This window comes from Dipodomys merriami, unplaced genomic scaffold (assembly GCF_024711535.1).
Source record: "Dipodomys merriami isolate MVZ:Mamm:240054 unplaced genomic scaffold, mDipMer1.0.p SCAF_14, whole genome shotgun sequence".
In the NCBI taxonomy this organism is placed as follows: Eukaryota; Metazoa; Chordata; class Mammalia; order Rodentia; family Heteromyidae; genus Dipodomys; species Dipodomys merriami.
In genome coordinates this window covers 26091646-26108130 of record NW_027202715.1, presented here as the reverse complement: position 1 = coordinate 26108130, position 16485 = coordinate 26091646, and the positions used below count along the sequence as shown (strand labels likewise).

The following is a 16485-nucleotide window of genomic DNA, read 5'->3' as shown; positions in this document are numbered from 1 at the left end:
AGAGGCCATAAATAAAATATGATTGTTACAAGCAAATGATATTTTGGGGGGAGGGTCCGGTCGTGGGGCCTGAACCCTGGGCATGGGCACTGTCCCTCAGCTCTTCAGCTCAAGGCTAGCACTCTACCACTTGAGTCACAGCGCCACTTCTGGTTTTTTTTCTTTTTGCTTATGTGGTGCTGAGGAATCGAAATCGAACCCAGGGCCTCAGGCATGCAAGGCAAGCGCTCTACCACTGAGCTACCTTCCCAGCCCGGAAATGATTTTTTTTTTAAAGACTGGTATAACTCAACTTTGGGTAACTTACTGAGAAAGATTTTCACAGCTTGGCTTTGGTGGCTATTTCTAATTAGTTCCCTGTGCATTATTTCATTTATTTTTCATGGTGATCCTTTGATCTAATAACTCTTACCTAATAACTAATAACTTATCTAATAACTAACCTTGCTTGATCAAAGATTTCTTGAGGAACTTGCTAGAAACACTGGAAGTCTTCACAAGTCAGAATTGAAGAGAAAAATTAGCTAAAGCACTGCCTTGTAAATGATTAGAAAAACTGTTTTGAATTTGAAATACAGATGTCCTCACTCTTTGCAAAGTGTGTTTTCATTTGTTTCGTTTATTCTTTTGTTGTTTTGTTGGTGGGGGAGATGCCAGGCTTACATGGAGGGACTCACAGTGCTACACAAGTGCTTTACCACTGTGTGAGTTCTTCCCCACCCCCAGCCTCTGTCTTATTTTTTTTTTTTTTTTTTTTTTAGCAAAAACTGTATATTATGTCTTTGATGTAAGGTCAGGAGTTTTCTTTTTTTTTTTAATTTTTTAAATTTTATTTGTGAACATACTGTACAGAGGGGTTACAATTACATGGGCAGGATAATGAGTACATTTCTTACCAAGCATTGCAGCCTCCTCCTTTGGTTTACCCTTCACATCCTTTCCCAGCCTCCCCCCTCCCCCCCAATCCCAATCCTTCTCCTTCTCCCCCTTCCCCCCCCCCCCGCCCCCCGCACCAACATTGTAAAGCTCATTTTGAGGTCAGGAGTTTTCTAATCATCAAGAGTTCCTTTGAAAGCATGCTTATCAAGGATTCAAAACTGTATTTAATTTGTCTTGCAACCCTAGGTCTAGCTGAGGATGGAGAGCCAGCAGCAGTTACAAGGGACATTGTTGTCAGTTGTGGTTTGCTGGAGATGGCCCTGGACTAAGTACAGTGCTTAAGTATACATTGTCTCTGAGCATAATTCATTTCTTTTCATGTCTTATTTTACTGCTCCTCACCCCAAGCTACTTCAGAGATGTGTAGCTTTGCATAAAACCTTTAACTTCCTGCTTCTTGGTGTAATATGGGGCATACTTCATAGGATCACAGTGAAAAATAAATGAAATAATGCACAGGAAACTTGTCATTGTCCCTGATAGTAATAAAAGAAAGCTACTACTTAAATTAGCATGAATTTTGTGGCAGTTTTTCCATATAATTTCCAAGTCACAGTAGTGATAACTAAACAGTACCTCTAGAGGTACTTGAGGTCACTTGAAGAGAATCTCAGACTGAGCAGGAACTTCTGGACCTTTCCTCCCATCCTGAGGACCCTGTCTCCTGCCTGGTCCTCTTCCTTCTGCATGGCTCCCTTCCCCCAATTCTCCATCTCTGGGCTGTGAAGAGATGCTTAATCCAGCAGGACACCATTTGTGTTGGGGTTGGAACATTTTTATTTGAATGGGATTATTCCATGTATTGAGGATGGCTAAGCTGTTCTGGAGTTCTTATTACATATCAGTCACTCTGCCAACCAGAAATACTTCTACTGAGCTCTTGGCCCCTGTTGAAAACCAGGGGCTCAGGGCTCTAGAGAGACGCAGTTACCAGGGTTAGACATGTGTCTCCTGCCCAGTGAGACTGAAGTCTACCACAGTTCACAAATGACTCTCATTCCCCTTCATTCATCTCATCCATCCCCTTCCTACTTGTTAAACACAACTGCCATCACTCTACTTCTCCATGTAGAAACCTGCAGTGACTTCCTTTCACCTACAGGATCAAGGCCAAGGCCCTTAGCCCAGTAGGGCAATGCTCCTGGCTAGACTCACTATCTCCTCTCATTTTACACTCACAGTTGTACTTTGGTCTCCCTCTCCTTTTCTTCTCTATCCTCCTTCCCTTTTCTTCCTTTTTTTTTTTTTGGTGGTATACATTGCCCTATCCGTTCTAAGGATGTGCTCTGTCCCTGACACTCTCTCCTCTCCAGATTTGTTTTACCATGTCACCTGGGAGAGTCAGCAAATGATTGTCTCTTGTTACAATCTTTCAATTCTATAAAATGCTGATCTCTTCTCCTGCAGGTTCTCTTTTGCCCTTCCTCTATAGTCTTCAAACACAAGAGGAAAAGCGCAATTTTTTTTAACATTGCCATGGAGAAACTGCAGTACTCAAGGAGGCCGTCATGCATCATCTGAGAAGAATGCGTGCAGAAAATGTGCTAGAATGTTCTATAGAGGGTCAGTCTAGGGCACAACAGCCCCATGCTGCTGTTTGCACTTACTGGAGGGTATGAAATTTCTACAGCTAATGAATAATTCTCTTTTAAAGTGCAAATGAATAAGGCTAAGCTTGGTTAACTCCTACCTTAATAGAATTTTATTTCATGATTTCAAAATAGGATTTATTTAGGTCATTTAAAAATGTTCTCAGAGCAACAATTCTACAGTAGTCCTGTAAAAAAGCAAAACATGTATGCAGGAAAGGGGAAGAAATAGGAACCTTCCAACTTCAGTGATTCTTTTTCTTCCTGGAATTCTTCCTGTCCTAGACAATGTTGCCCGATCTGCTTTGTCTTTTTTTAAATGAACCTTCTGTATGATTTAATGGAGTTCCCCATGTGTCCTAGTATTTGTCAAAACCTAGTTTAAACGTGGTATTTGACAAAGGCCATCAAACAGACATGTGAATTAATCTGTAGCACACACATGCCAAGTTCTAGCCTACAGAATTAGGACAGCATAAAGCCAAGTACCTTCCTACAATTCTGTCAATTTTCTTGGGCAAGATACTCTTACTGATGGGATCATAGATAGGATGTACAGAGTAGTAAGCTGAGCATAGTAAACTAAAGGTGTTGTTAACATTATAACTCACTGTTCTTAGTAGGATTCATATGATAAAACATTTGAGTTCTTTCATATAAGCATGATTCCTATAGATAACTGCATGATTTCCTTTTGCAAAAAAGTGAAAATTAGTCTTGGGTTGTTGGTCATTGGTAGAGGCCTTACTTTGTATCCATGAGGCCCTGAGTTTGATCCCTGGTACTACACACAAAACTACAATCCACGCTTTCATTTCCACACATATCATTGCTTTTAAGGCCTGTGGTTTACTATGCACTTGTCTTCCTGGGCTCATCCCAGCTGCTTGGTGGAAGGTACTTTTTAGTTCCATCTTTCTGAGATGTGAACCACTTGAAATTCTTTTAGAGACATAAATCCCCAATCTTTTCAGAGGTCAAACCACAAATAGCAAGACTAATAGAAGGACATTGTTCAATTTTCTTTTCAAAATGGGTAGCTGAATAGTAATTTACAAGAGAAAGATCAATAATAAGAAGGGGATTAAGTTAGGTGACCCAATATATTTGCTAAAAGAAAAAAAAACCCACAAAACTCTCAGCCTGCTAAGTGTTAATGTATCTTCTTCCATCGATAATAGAAACTTCACAGATATTCACATAATGTAATTTGACTTTTAGTTAGTCCAGTGGATAATGTCCCTTACTGGAATGCTAGGCAGAACTCTCTGCTGCGTCTCAGTTTCATTCTCTTCCTCAAGAGAGCTGGGATGATTTGCTAAAAGAGCATAGATTGTGCATTAATAGAGAGGATGCTGAGGCCATCTGGGCAGGCGCAATTCAAAGCTTGAAAACTGCTGACGCTGCACTGCACTGCAGCATTTAACAGCCATGCATTACCTCCCGGTAGGGGACCCAGGAGGCTGAACAGGTCATCTCACCCCAAGGATAATCCTGAGGAAATACTGAAGATGTCAGATGGATTGTCTTTCATGCATAGAGCAAAATCACAAGGCAAAAAATCAAAACCGACATCATAATAAAAATCTGAGAAAAAGGCTTAATAAAACTTAGTAAATATGTTGCAAATCATGGCTAGAATTGTTCCTTAGAGGTATAAATTTGTCCCTGCCTGGGATCTGCTTTATTGCTGCATGAATTAGCAAGCATTACAAAGAAACATAGAAAGCAAGCCAGTTCCATTGTGTCCTCTCCTTAGTCACACACACTGCATTTGTTTCTGTCTCTTAACTACTTTGGGAAGGAACATCTACTCTGTACAGGCCTTGGCTGGAAAATGGCTTTGTTCCTATTCTCCAACTTTAGTGTTAGCAGGTAGCCATCCTCTGGACTGTGTCCTCAAACAGCTGTCATACTGTATCTGTCTTCAAAGGTCTCAATTCTCTATTCTCTTTTACTATCTGTCACAAGCAGACAACAAAATCAGAGCTCCCCACAGATTACGATTGCTGTGGTTGTTTTGTAAATTACTTTCAATCATCTCCTATACTCCTATACTTCTATTCACCTATGATTTATGGTATATCGTTTATAGTTATAACCTGCAGCTAGTTCATAGAAAATGAAGTTCAACAATCTTCACTGTTTTTATAATAGTAGCTTAAGTCTTATTTTTTAAACACTGACTCATGGGCCCATAAATTAATTAAAAGCAAGATAACAGGTAGACAGCCCAGTCTCTATTTTGCATCTGTGCCATTCTCTCCTGCTGTTACTTTGGAGACCCCTTGAGTTCCAGGAAGGTCAGGCCTTATTACTGATAAGGTGTAAACAAGGAGGGATGATGGAACCTGCTCCCAAAGGAAGAGAATAGTAAAAAACTCAGAATAGACCACCCAACAAGAAACAGTGACTTTTATGCTCCCCTCAAGGGATGATAGAAGAAACAAATTCTAACAACTTCTCTGGAAGCTCAAAGAACAAAGACTGAAATAATAATGGTCAACCAAACCACACTTTTCACTGAGTCTGTTTAATTATTGTTTTTTCTCTCTCTTTCTCTGTCTCTCTGTCTGTCTGTCTGTCTGTCTCTCTCTGCCTCCAGTTCTTTGTCTATTTAGATTTAAAGCTCATGTCTCCCTAAGATGGCTGAAGATGGACTGAAGGGCCCTGCCATGAAATGCTTGTTATGTAACCATCTCCTTTCTCTGTCCATCACTATGTATCTTTAACTTGGCATAAAGAAGAGAATGGCCAGACCTGACATGGGGCATCCCAGGAATTTGAACCTGGGAATCTAAAAACTCCCCCCTTTTTTATTCTGAAAAGGAAGAATTTGATCTGTTCTGTGGTTCAGGGCCTCTTATCTTTACCTTCTACATTTGAGAGTAAGGAGTAAACAAGGAAAACTTCCTGTAAGCATGATTATTTCATACTGCTTCTAGTGATTCAGGCAAATTTACCAAAAGGCAGGTCTGATGTTTACATTGATCTTTCATTAACAAAGGAACATCTTTTGTAATTACCATGATCATTGTTTTCACATGAATGTTGACTCTGGGACGGTTAAAAGGAGTTTGAAAATACTGTGATTTGTGATCTTAATTTGCTTAAGCAGTCCAGCAATCCTATTTTTCCAGCAGCATCAGTGAATTTCTGAACAATGTCATAAAAGATAAACTTCCAGTACTATCTGATATAAATTCTCCAAATGTCCCAATGAGATGTGGCTTAATAAGTTTTTAATTATTATACTATGGATTACAAAATAAAACCAGAAAAACGCATCTTGAAATTAACTTCAGCTGTAACAATGACATGCCCTCCTTCTACATGGCTTAAAGTAGTGCTTAGCTTTGTCCTTCAAAGAGTCAAAACAGGCCTTGCATCTTCCATGTCAAGGATGTAGTTAATGCAGTAAGAAAAGAGCTGCAGAATGAAAAGAACTGACTGACACTCAAACCACTTACGATCGATAAAGACATTCAGCAAGCTGATGACAATAGGGCAGAAAATAATCTGTATATGAAAACAATCAGAGCTCTTATTTATTTTTATAGAACTAAAGAATTATAAGAGGGAAAGAACAAAATTCCTTAAGGTTGCTAGACTGCTTAGCTAAGAGCTTTACCTCTACCATCTCTCTTAATTCTCACAGTGACTCAACGGGAGAGAGGTGTTACCACTTTCTTCTGGCTAAAATACAATTCTATAATTCCTATTAACTAATCTAATATATGAGGAAACTTATAGACACACACACAATGTAGTTAAAGCTGAGCTTTGAACTCTAGAGTCTGATTTTAAAGTCCAGACATTTAAGCCATTACTCCATCCTGCTTCTAATTTAATTTCTACTTGTGACAAAAACTTTAGTGAGTGTGTGATAATATTGGGTCTTAAAGTCAGGGCCTCAAATTCTTGTTACTCAATCTTTTTGCTCACTACTAGTATTCTACCACTTGAACCATGCTTCTAGTTCTAGACTTTTGCTGGTTAATTGGAGATAAAAGTCTAATAGATTTATCCAGCAGGGCTAGTTTTGAGTCATGATCTTCAAATCTCAGCCATTGGTATCATCATGAGCCACTGGTATTCAGCAAAAGATACTTCTAAGCTTGGTGCTGGTGGCTTAGAAATGTCTGCCAGCCTGGGAAACAAAGTCTGTGAGACTCTTATCTCTAATTAATCACTAGAAAACTAGAAGTAGAGATGTGGCTCTACCCTTGAGGAAAATAGCTCAGAGACAGTGCTCAGGTCCTGAGTTCAAGTCCCATGACTGACAAAGAAAAAGGTATCTCTAATGATCAAGTTTACTAAACTTGGGCCATTTTTCATGTTCAGGGTTGCAGTACTGTGTTTGGATGTTCAAGTTGTTGTCCAGTTGGTATACATGGCATTCTCATTCTTGATGAATGTGAGCTTTCTAAGGTTATATGATTGTGTTACTTACTATGAAAGTTCATTGGAGATGAAAGGTTCCTAAGGCTGAGAATTGTGAGCCTCCCATTACTTCTCCAGCACGTTCTCAACTTGTAAGGAAAGTCCCTGACCTCTAGTGTGCACTAAATACTATATGAATCATATTCAACACTCTCCCAAATTTTAACTTGGAAATTGATCATTTCCACCTATGAGGACTTGAATGGCATCCCTCAATAGATGCACTCATTATTTGCCACTGGCTCCACGTAGCACCCCTGATCTTGGCTTACTTTTTTTTTCCCCTAGGGTATAGACAGACCTGTGTAAAAGCAGGAAATACACTATGACTAGTAGTAAAAACAAACAAAGCACAATTTCATTGATTGGAAGGACAGTTAATGGTCATCACTCCCAACTTCCTCTGTATCCTGGGAAAGGAGAGGCCACATCATTTCAAATGCTCTTAAGTCATCACACATTGCTGCATTCTTACCCGTGCAGTAAAGTCCACAGCAGCCGCTCGGTTCAACAGCAACGTGGCCACATTGATATTCCCATAGTGAGCAGCTATATGGAGCGGAGTGAAGCCACTCTGTGAAGAAAACATAGGAGACATTGAAGTGATTGCTGTTGGCTCCTCTTCTGACAGGTTAATAGCACAACCCTTCCCAAGTAAAAATGAGGAAGCAAAATATGCTGAGGTCCACATTCCATTCTCTACTAGATGTCAATTGCTCATAGGGTTTCAAATAAACCCCATACTCTTAAGGCAGAGGACCAGCCAGGGAAAATCCAAGGGTAGAGATTGATCAATTCTAGTAATCCAGTAGTACAACTATATAGAAACCAACATTTTGAAAAATTAAAATAGGGATGATGAGAAAAACATCATAGAAAGCTTGCGTGTTACCATTATTTTAGTATAAATAAGATCATAGAAGTTGGCCATGGATACTTTTCTTGAGAGTCAAATTCACTTTGTTTTATATATTCAGTAAAGATTCAAATTAATCAACCAATGATTAAGTCTCAATTTTAATGACCAAAGCAATTTTAGGGGTGTGGGGAAAGGTATTACAGCAAATTTGATTTATAGAATGGGCAATTACATTCCATAATGAATCCACAAGTTGATCTCTGTATTAGTAAATGCCTATCCAATAATACATTTTTTTCTGGGTACTTTTACACCAGGGGCATTTTACTTCCTTAAACAATGCTAACATGCAGCAATTCACTTAATTCCCCCCAAATTGAAACCTTAGAGGAAATAGATGCATTTCTAATTGGTTAGCAAGCTTCTTAGCCATGCTAGCTGTCTCACTGACTCTTTTGTGTAAGGTGGGTCTTTTGGGCACTATTCTGAGTAACTCTCCTTTTGCTGACACCACGGAGGGTAAGTGTCATGCAGAACCCTAAAGACTTGGTCCTGGAGGAGTAGAATGACAGGGTTGTCTGCAGCTTTAGGTATTGCTGATAAGCATCTAAAGCATCAAACATTCCATCTCACACAGGTCTATTGTAGTACCCTTAGGTTTCAAGATTTCCTAAATCTTTCAAACACCAGGTTCAGCTGCAGAAAGCCCTGGTAGTCAAACTACTGTCTGCTCTGGCACATGCTCCTGAGGAGGGTAGGGTAGAAAGCAGGTATCTAGCCTACAGGAGGCAATGCAAAGAAGAAGGGAAGGAAATGAGGCAGCAGCACTAAGTAATGAGAAGTGATGATGCAGATAAAGATTATACAGATACATGTATATACATATATATACCTCTGTTGTTCTATTCACCACCATCTAGGTTAACACATTGGAAAGCAAAGAGGAGGAAAAAATGAACGGTTAGTTCACTATTGGTGACATGGCCTGCAGAAAGCTCATGACAGCTAAGTGATGAAGATGGAAGCTATGATGGGAGCAAAACAGGCACAAAAAGAAAGCTAGACTGAACAAAGGGCTACACGGCGACCTAGTCCAATTGCCACATTTCCTTCACGAAGACTTCCAAGGAAGACGTATCAAAGACAATGGGGACTGATTGATTTTCTTTTTTTGGCTGTGGCTCTTTGCTGCTGGCTTGCTTTCTCCAGCTGATCTACACTTGGTGTGTTGCCTGTCATCTCAGATGCTAACCAGAGGTTTATTTAGGCACACTATCTTTAGTAGTTGTAAGTTTTCCCCTGGATGCTTGAGTTGTATTCTAAAACAGATTCCTAGCATTAAAAAGAAGGAAGCTATCAGTTGTACAGACACTGTTTTTCCAAAATGGCCTCCCTTAAGCATGTGTAACACCATGATCATCCTCTTCCTTTGGCTGTTAAGGAAAGGCGTACCTTCCACTGGCTATCTTAGTTACACTTTTTCATTCCTTTCAATGAAGCAAATGTTTGGGCTGAGCATGCCAAGAGGGAGACCAGGCATTCTTGCAAGATGTATGTCTCGCTGTGGGTAGTTGCATGAGAGACGTGTGTGCCCCCCTCCAGGTCTTACCTTTGACTCCACATCTGCGTTGTTGTCATTCTGTAGGAGCAGAGCAGCAGCTTTTGTGTCATCTTTTCGGGCAGCGATGTGAAGAGCTGGAAGACGCACTTTTCCTTTTGTGTCATTTTCTAGCAAGAGTGAAACAACTTGGTCGTGACCTTGTTGCAATGCCACTGCCAATGGTGTGAAGCCGTCCTGCAAGTAAATGGATGGGTCAAAGTGGGTCCCAGTCAATATTTTCTTAGGATTCCATTAACAAGAAGGTAACTGAGTAACCAACTATCACTATTCCTTTAGGGTAATTAAAACTAACAACATACTCAAATGGAACTGTCATCGTCACAATAAGAAATTAGTGCTAAGTTTATGTCTTTTTCATGGTAACAAGTAATAGCTGTACATTAACTAGTTGTCATTTAAAATATATTAATGAATTTAAAATATAATTATGTTTTAAAATTATTTTTATAAATGTTATTAGTTATAAAATATATAGCACAAAGCAATATAAAACAGTTTTAAAAACCACAGATGTGACAAACTCTTGATAAATATATATGAGATATGAAGTGTTGGCATAGTTACTAAAGAAAATAGTGAGCTAGTGATGTAACTCGTGGTGGAATACATGCATACCAGGAATAAGGCCTGGGTTCGAACCCCAGTACCCACACCCACACAATTTTTTTTGAGAGATCAAGAAGAGGAAAAGAAAAAGAAAGTTGACGGATCATTCAGTACATAGTTTAAAAAATTCATTCAGTGGTTGTTTTCCGTTGTTGTGAACAAAGCTGCAACATTGGCTTTCAGGCCTCTTTCATGTACAAGAATTTAAAACTCCTTTGGAGCCGGGCACCGATGGCTCATACCTGTAATCCTAGCTACTCAGAAGGCTGAAATCTGAGGATCGTGGTTCAAAGCCAGCCCGGGCAGGAAAGAGCATGAGACTCCTATCTCCAATAAACCACCAGAAAACCAGAAGTGGCGCTGTAGCTCAAGTGGTAGAGCGCTCACCTAGAGCTGAGGGACAGCGCCCAGGCCCAGAGTTCAAGCCTCACGACCAACAAAAAACAAACAAACAAACTCCTTTGGATAATATGCCCAACAGTGGCATACTGGGGACTAAAAGAAGGTTTATTTTTCGTTTTTGGAGGAAGTGTTATACTGATTTCCACAGTGGTTATACTACTGTGTCTGCCCACCAGCAGTATACAAGCATTCACCCCTCACCCCCAATCTCTACCAGCATTTGTTACTGTTTTCTTAATGATTGCCATGGTGAGTGGGGTAAGAAGAAATCTTAGTGTTGTTTTGATTTGCATTTCCTTTATGGCTAAAGATGTTTAACATTTCTTCATGTATCAATTCATCGTTTGTATTTCTTCTTCTGAAAACTGTCTGTTCAATTCATTTGCCCATTTATTATTAAGTTGTTCTTTTGCTGTTTTATTTTTTAATCCTCTGTACAACAGGGAAATTAGTCCTTTATCTCTTGAACAGCTGACCAAGACTTTTTTCTCCTATTCTTTGTGTTGTCTTTTATGTATAGAAACTTAATTTGATACAGTCCCATTCATCCAGTCTTGCTGTAATTTGCTAGGCTATTGGTAATAATTATTCAGGAAATAATTACCCATGCTCGTATCTTCCAGGGTTTATGCTAGGTTTTCCAATAGTAGTTTTAAGGTTTCAGTTTTTACATTAGGATATTTGATCCATTCCGAGTTGAGGCTTGGATAGTGTGAAAGGTAAGGTCTAATTTCAGATTTCTGTAATATAATCTGATTTCCCAGCATAATTTGTTGAAGAGACTGTCTTTTCTCCAGTGTATGCTTTTGGTTCCTTTGTCAAAGATCAGTGGTTGTGTGATTTTATTTCTGGATCTTCTATCCTGTTGGATCTTCTAAGCTGTTCCATTGGTCTTTATGTCTGATTTTGTGTCTGTACCATGCCGGTTTTGTTGCCATAGCTCTATAACTTGAAGTCTGGTATTATGATACCTCCAGCATTGCTCTTTTTCCTCAGAATTGCTTTTACTATTTAGACTTATGCTTCCATATGAATTTTAGGATTTTTTAAAATTTCTACCAAGAATGACATTAGAATTTTGATGGACATTTGTAGACTGTGTTCGATCATTTTTTGATATTAATTCTGCCAGTCCATGAACATGGGAAGTCTTTCCCATCTGTTGGTGTCTTCTTTAATTTCTTTCTTCCAACTTTACAGTTCTTACTATAGAGGGGTTTTACCACCATTTAGGTTATACCTAATATATTCTTTTGAGGTTATTGTGAGTGGAATTGTTTTCCTGAATTATTTTTCTGTTTATTGATGATATATATTTAGAACAGTAACTGATTGTATGTGTGTATATGCCAGTTCTGGTGCTTGAATTCAGGGCCTGAGCACTGTCCTTGAGCTTTTGTGCTCAAGTCAAGTGCTCTACCACTTGAACAAAATCTCCACTTCTGGCTTTTTAGTGGTTAATTGGAGATAAGAGGCTCATGGACTTTGCTTTGAACCATGATCCTCAGATCTCAGCCTCCAAGTAGCTAGGATTTCAGGTAGAACCAGTACCCAGCATGTGACTGATTTTTGTATGTTGATCTTATGTCCTCTTATGTTGACAGAAGTATTTATCACATTCAGGACTTTTTATGTGGACTCTTTAGGATCTACTAAATATAGAATTATATTATCTGTGAATAGGAATAATTTTATTTCTTCCTTTCCTCTCTAGTACTCTTCTTCTTGCCTTACTGCTCTGGCTAGGAGTTCCAGTCCTATATTGAATAAGTTTGAGGAGCATGGACACCCTTGTCTTATTCCTAATTTTAGAGGAAGCAATTTCAAAATTTCTCTGCCTAGTATTGTAGTATACTATTGACTATATGCTTGTCATATATAGTCTTCTTTTTTGGGGGGTGTCCAGTCGTGGGGCCTGAACTCTGGGCCTGGGCACTGTCCCTCAGCTCTTCAGCTCAAGGCTAGCACTCTACCACTTGAGCCACAGCGCCACTTCCGGCTTTTTTCTTTCTGCTTATGTAGGGCTGAGGTATTGAACCCAGGGCCTCGAGCATGCAAGGCAAGCACTCTACCACTGAGCCACCTTCCCAGCCCATATATAGTCTTTATTATGTTAAGATACATTACTTCGATTCCTAGTGTCCAGAGCTTTTATTATAGATGTTGAAATTTGTCAAAACCTTTTTCTATGTAAATTAAGATGATCATGTAATTTTTGTTCTTGATCTTGTGTATGCTTGCATATGTGTTATATTATATTTATTGATTCATATATATTGAACCATTCTTGAATTCTGGAATAAAAACTATCCAATCATGGCACATGATCTTTTTACTGTGCTATTGCATTCACTTTTCAGGAATTTTATTGAAAATTTGTGTTCCTGTTCATTAAAGAAACTGGTCCATAATTTTATTTTCTGTTTTGTCTCTGTTTTTGGAATGAGTTTATAATGCAGTTCAAAGGAAAAGTTTAAGGAATGTTGGTACTAGGTCTTCCCATGGGATGTTTTGAACATTGTATATTATATCCTCTGTATCAAAGGAGGTTAAATATATCTGTCTCCTCCAACGTTTATGATTTTGTTATGGTGAAACAAAGTTCTTTATTCTACCTACATTTCCCCTACTTATATTTGCCCTACTGTGCAACCTAACTCCTACCAATTGTTCTTTCTTTGGAAACCAACTAGTAGTTATTCAACTTGTTTTGAGAAGATTATAAAAACAATGCACTCTTTTTTTTAACAATACACTCTTATGACAAAAATTCCCAATAGTTCTGAAGGATATAAAGTGAAAATGTAGGCTCCCCTCCTAATTCTTAGAGGCAACAATCACCATATAATATAGACATTTTTCTTTCATCAGTACAGACAGTCATGCTTCTTTCATTCTCCCAGGCCTTGGGATTGATCCCAGCTCCCAAGCATACTAATGTGCTAACATTTTAGCAAAATCCTCAGTCTTGTTTTTGAAGGGGCTATGTGACATTTGTCTGGGCTGGCTATGAACTTGAGACCCTCTTGTCTCTGGCTCCTAAGTAACTAGGATTACAATTAAGTATCCCTATACTCAGCCAGTCTTGCCTCATTTTTAATAATGCTATATAGCATTCTACTGTAGAAGTATATCAACAGTTGTTAAACAGGTTCCCCTCATTGATTCATAGTCTTTGTTTAGTTTTTAAAAATGATTGCTAATTGCATTCACATTCACATAAGCTAGTTTTACATTGTCTTCTAACATGTATTGTAATATAAAATCTTAGCAGTTAGAGGGGATGTAAATATTTTTGATAGTTACCACCAAATATCCAGCTAAATATAACTGATTAGCAATTTCACCAACACGGTAGAAGTCTAGTTTCCTCTCACCATCATTTTTTCCCCCTTCATCAAATAGACAAAGACTGGATCTTCTTCTTTATATAATTAATGAATTCACATATCTTTGAATGTGATTGAAGGTGTAAGTGTATTTTTTAAAATTTATGAATTGTCTTTTCATGGATTTGCCTCAGAAGGCAGAATCTCAAATTCTGGAGGATGCCATATACAATTCTTCTATAGTCATCTTTCCTGTACCATATGGACATCACTTCAGCATCTGAGTAAGAGCAATGGCTTTATAATAAGATAACTCTGCAGTTAATGGATTCTGCCGTTGTGTTAAAAATGAATACCAAAATGTTGGTCCTTTACTATTAGAACTAGATTTCTGGCAATGTATTTAATATATAAACAGTGCCTTCATGCTGTTTAGTTTAAAAAAATTATCATTGACAGTAGCAATGACTTTACTTTCTAAGCAATATTTTACTTTTTAAGCAATATTTTGATTCAAGTTTCTGAGCTTTTTCTCTAATACTGCTTTTATTTGGTATTTAAAATATATAATTTGTATCTAGTATGACTTAAATCTAATTAGTTAACTTTACAAATATGTAAATCCAATAATCATAATTAAGCTAACTTCAATTTCAAGCAAACCAGATTTACAATTAATGTTCTATTGAAAAACATTTTGAAACAACATTTGCTTTTGAGGCAAAATTATTAAGAGGCAGGAATAGTCATCTCAAGCAAATATGTTACAAACCAACAGTTCAATTATAGGGTAGAACCAGGCATTTAAGATCAGAAAGGGTATCTTTAATGGGAGCTATTTAAAGTTTAAAAATAGAGTTTCTGATTTTTTTCATAAAACTCATAAACCCACATGTTAATATATAACTGCAACTGAAAATCTAGTGGGATAAAATTTTAAATCACAGTGAAATTTTATGAAGTGCCCAATAAACAAAAGCTTTATGAACATGAGAACTTCACGATAGAAAACATTCAAGCGTCTTACCTCTGTAGCCAGGCTCTGGCTGGCACCATTGTCAAGGAGAAACTTGACCACTTCCAGGTGATTTTCCTGGGCTGCCATATACAATGGTGTGAACCCATTCTGCAACACAAGAAAGCAAGCATTGGGTGGCAGCTTGCTAAGGCCAGTTCACTTTTCCACCATAATGAAGGTACACACTCTAGCCAGTGATTAACTACTGTCTACAGTGAGAAACAAAGAGTTCATGATCCAGGAAGAAAGCCCACAGTGAGGAACGGAAGTTGTAGGAGATGCTGGCCTTAGAGAACTGGAATTTCTGGAAAGCTATTATTTTTTCTTTCCTCCTGCACTGATACTAGGGCTTAAACTAGGATCAAGACACTGACCTTTAGCTTTTACATACAAGGCTGGTGCTCTATCACTTGAGCCACACCTCTACTTCTGGATTTTTGCTTGTTAACTAAAGATAATAGTGTCACAGACTTTCTTGCCTGGGCTGGCTTTGAACTGCGATCATCAGGTCTCAGCCTCCAGAGTAGCTAGGGTTACAGATATGAGCCACTGGGGCTCAACTGGAGAGTTATTCTTGAGAGGTTCAACATGCATACCATTCCACATTCCCTTATCTTACAAGTACTGTTCTAATTGTCTTCTGAACTTGAGTTTGGAGGATGGTCAGATTTCAGAAAGATCCTTCTTTGCTTAAAAGAAAAAAAAAGTACACTGCTTCTTTTCATATTAATCTCCTAACTTTTGGAAATTTCCAAAACCAAACTGGTGGGAAAGGAGCCCATGTGTGCCCAATTTACATTTTCACTTCTGTAGCAACAATCAATGAAATTCTCATAGGGCCAAGCAGCTTCTGAGGCAGTGAGTGTGCTATCTGGTTTTTTTTTTTTGTTTTTTTTTTGGGGGGTCCGGTCGTGGGGCCTGAACTCTGGACCTGGGCGCTGTCCCTCAGCTCTTCAGCTCGAGGCTAGCGCTCTACCACTTGAGCCACAGCACCACTTCCGGCTTTTTTTTTCTTATGTGGTGCTGAGGAATTGAACCCAGGGCCTCAGGCATGCAAGGCAAGTGCTCTACCACTGAGCCACCTTCCCAGCCAAGTGTGCTATCTGAAGTCCAACTTTATCTGAGATCTTCAGTGCCTTCTGCTCTGAATGCTTACAAGGTACTATTATGAGCATGTAAATCTGCAGACATAATGTAGATAGCTCTGAGGTATGCTTCATAATCTCCATCAAAACAAAACAAAAGTTAAAAAAAATCCTCCTGTGATTTTACTTAAGGTCATAAATGTCATCACTGAAATCTTTCCATTAAGCCAACTTTCTTATGGAAGGTCTTTTTGTATGTCATAAAATGCTGTTTTTAATTAAGATGCAGGGGATGTAAAAAAAGATAAAGATTTCATTGATTCATACAGGACACTCAGCTTTGAGAAAGTCAGTCAGATGAGAGTAGGGTGGTATGAGGTGTTAGCTCAGGGAGTCTCTACTTGGATCTGAACACTGCATTGTTAAGCTCTAACTTTCATTTTTTCAGTAAGAAATATACCAAAAGATCAAAAGAGAAAAAAACAAAGCTTGTTATAAAGGGATTTTATTTGTTAACATTGTATAAAATTTATTTGGAATGTTTTGATAGCTAACATACTATTTGAAACGAACTTTGGCTCTTGATAAGCCAGT

General features: G+C 38.4%; 1 protein-coding gene across 5 annotated transcripts in view; it reads right to left on the bottom strand.

The window, feature by feature from the left end:
- Ank3 (ankyrin 3) overlaps nucleotides 1-16485 on the bottom strand; it is a 557851-nt gene that overhangs the window by 172913 nt on the left and 368453 nt on the right. For 4 of the 5 annotated variants that reach the window (XM_070021046.1, XM_070021048.1, XM_070021047.1 and 1 more), the window contains 4 exons: nucleotides 14816-14914; nucleotides 9440-9625; nucleotides 8723-8746; nucleotides 7447-7545 (listed from right to left, as the gene is read on the bottom strand). In XM_070021046.1, the coding sequence (XP_069877147.1) occupies nucleotides 7447-7545; nucleotides 8723-8746; nucleotides 9440-9625; nucleotides 14816-14914 (408 nt within the window). The remainder of the gene's footprint in view (nucleotides 1-7446; nucleotides 7546-8722; nucleotides 8747-9439; nucleotides 9626-14815; nucleotides 14915-16485) is intronic. The other variant, XM_070021050.1, reaches the window with a different exon arrangement.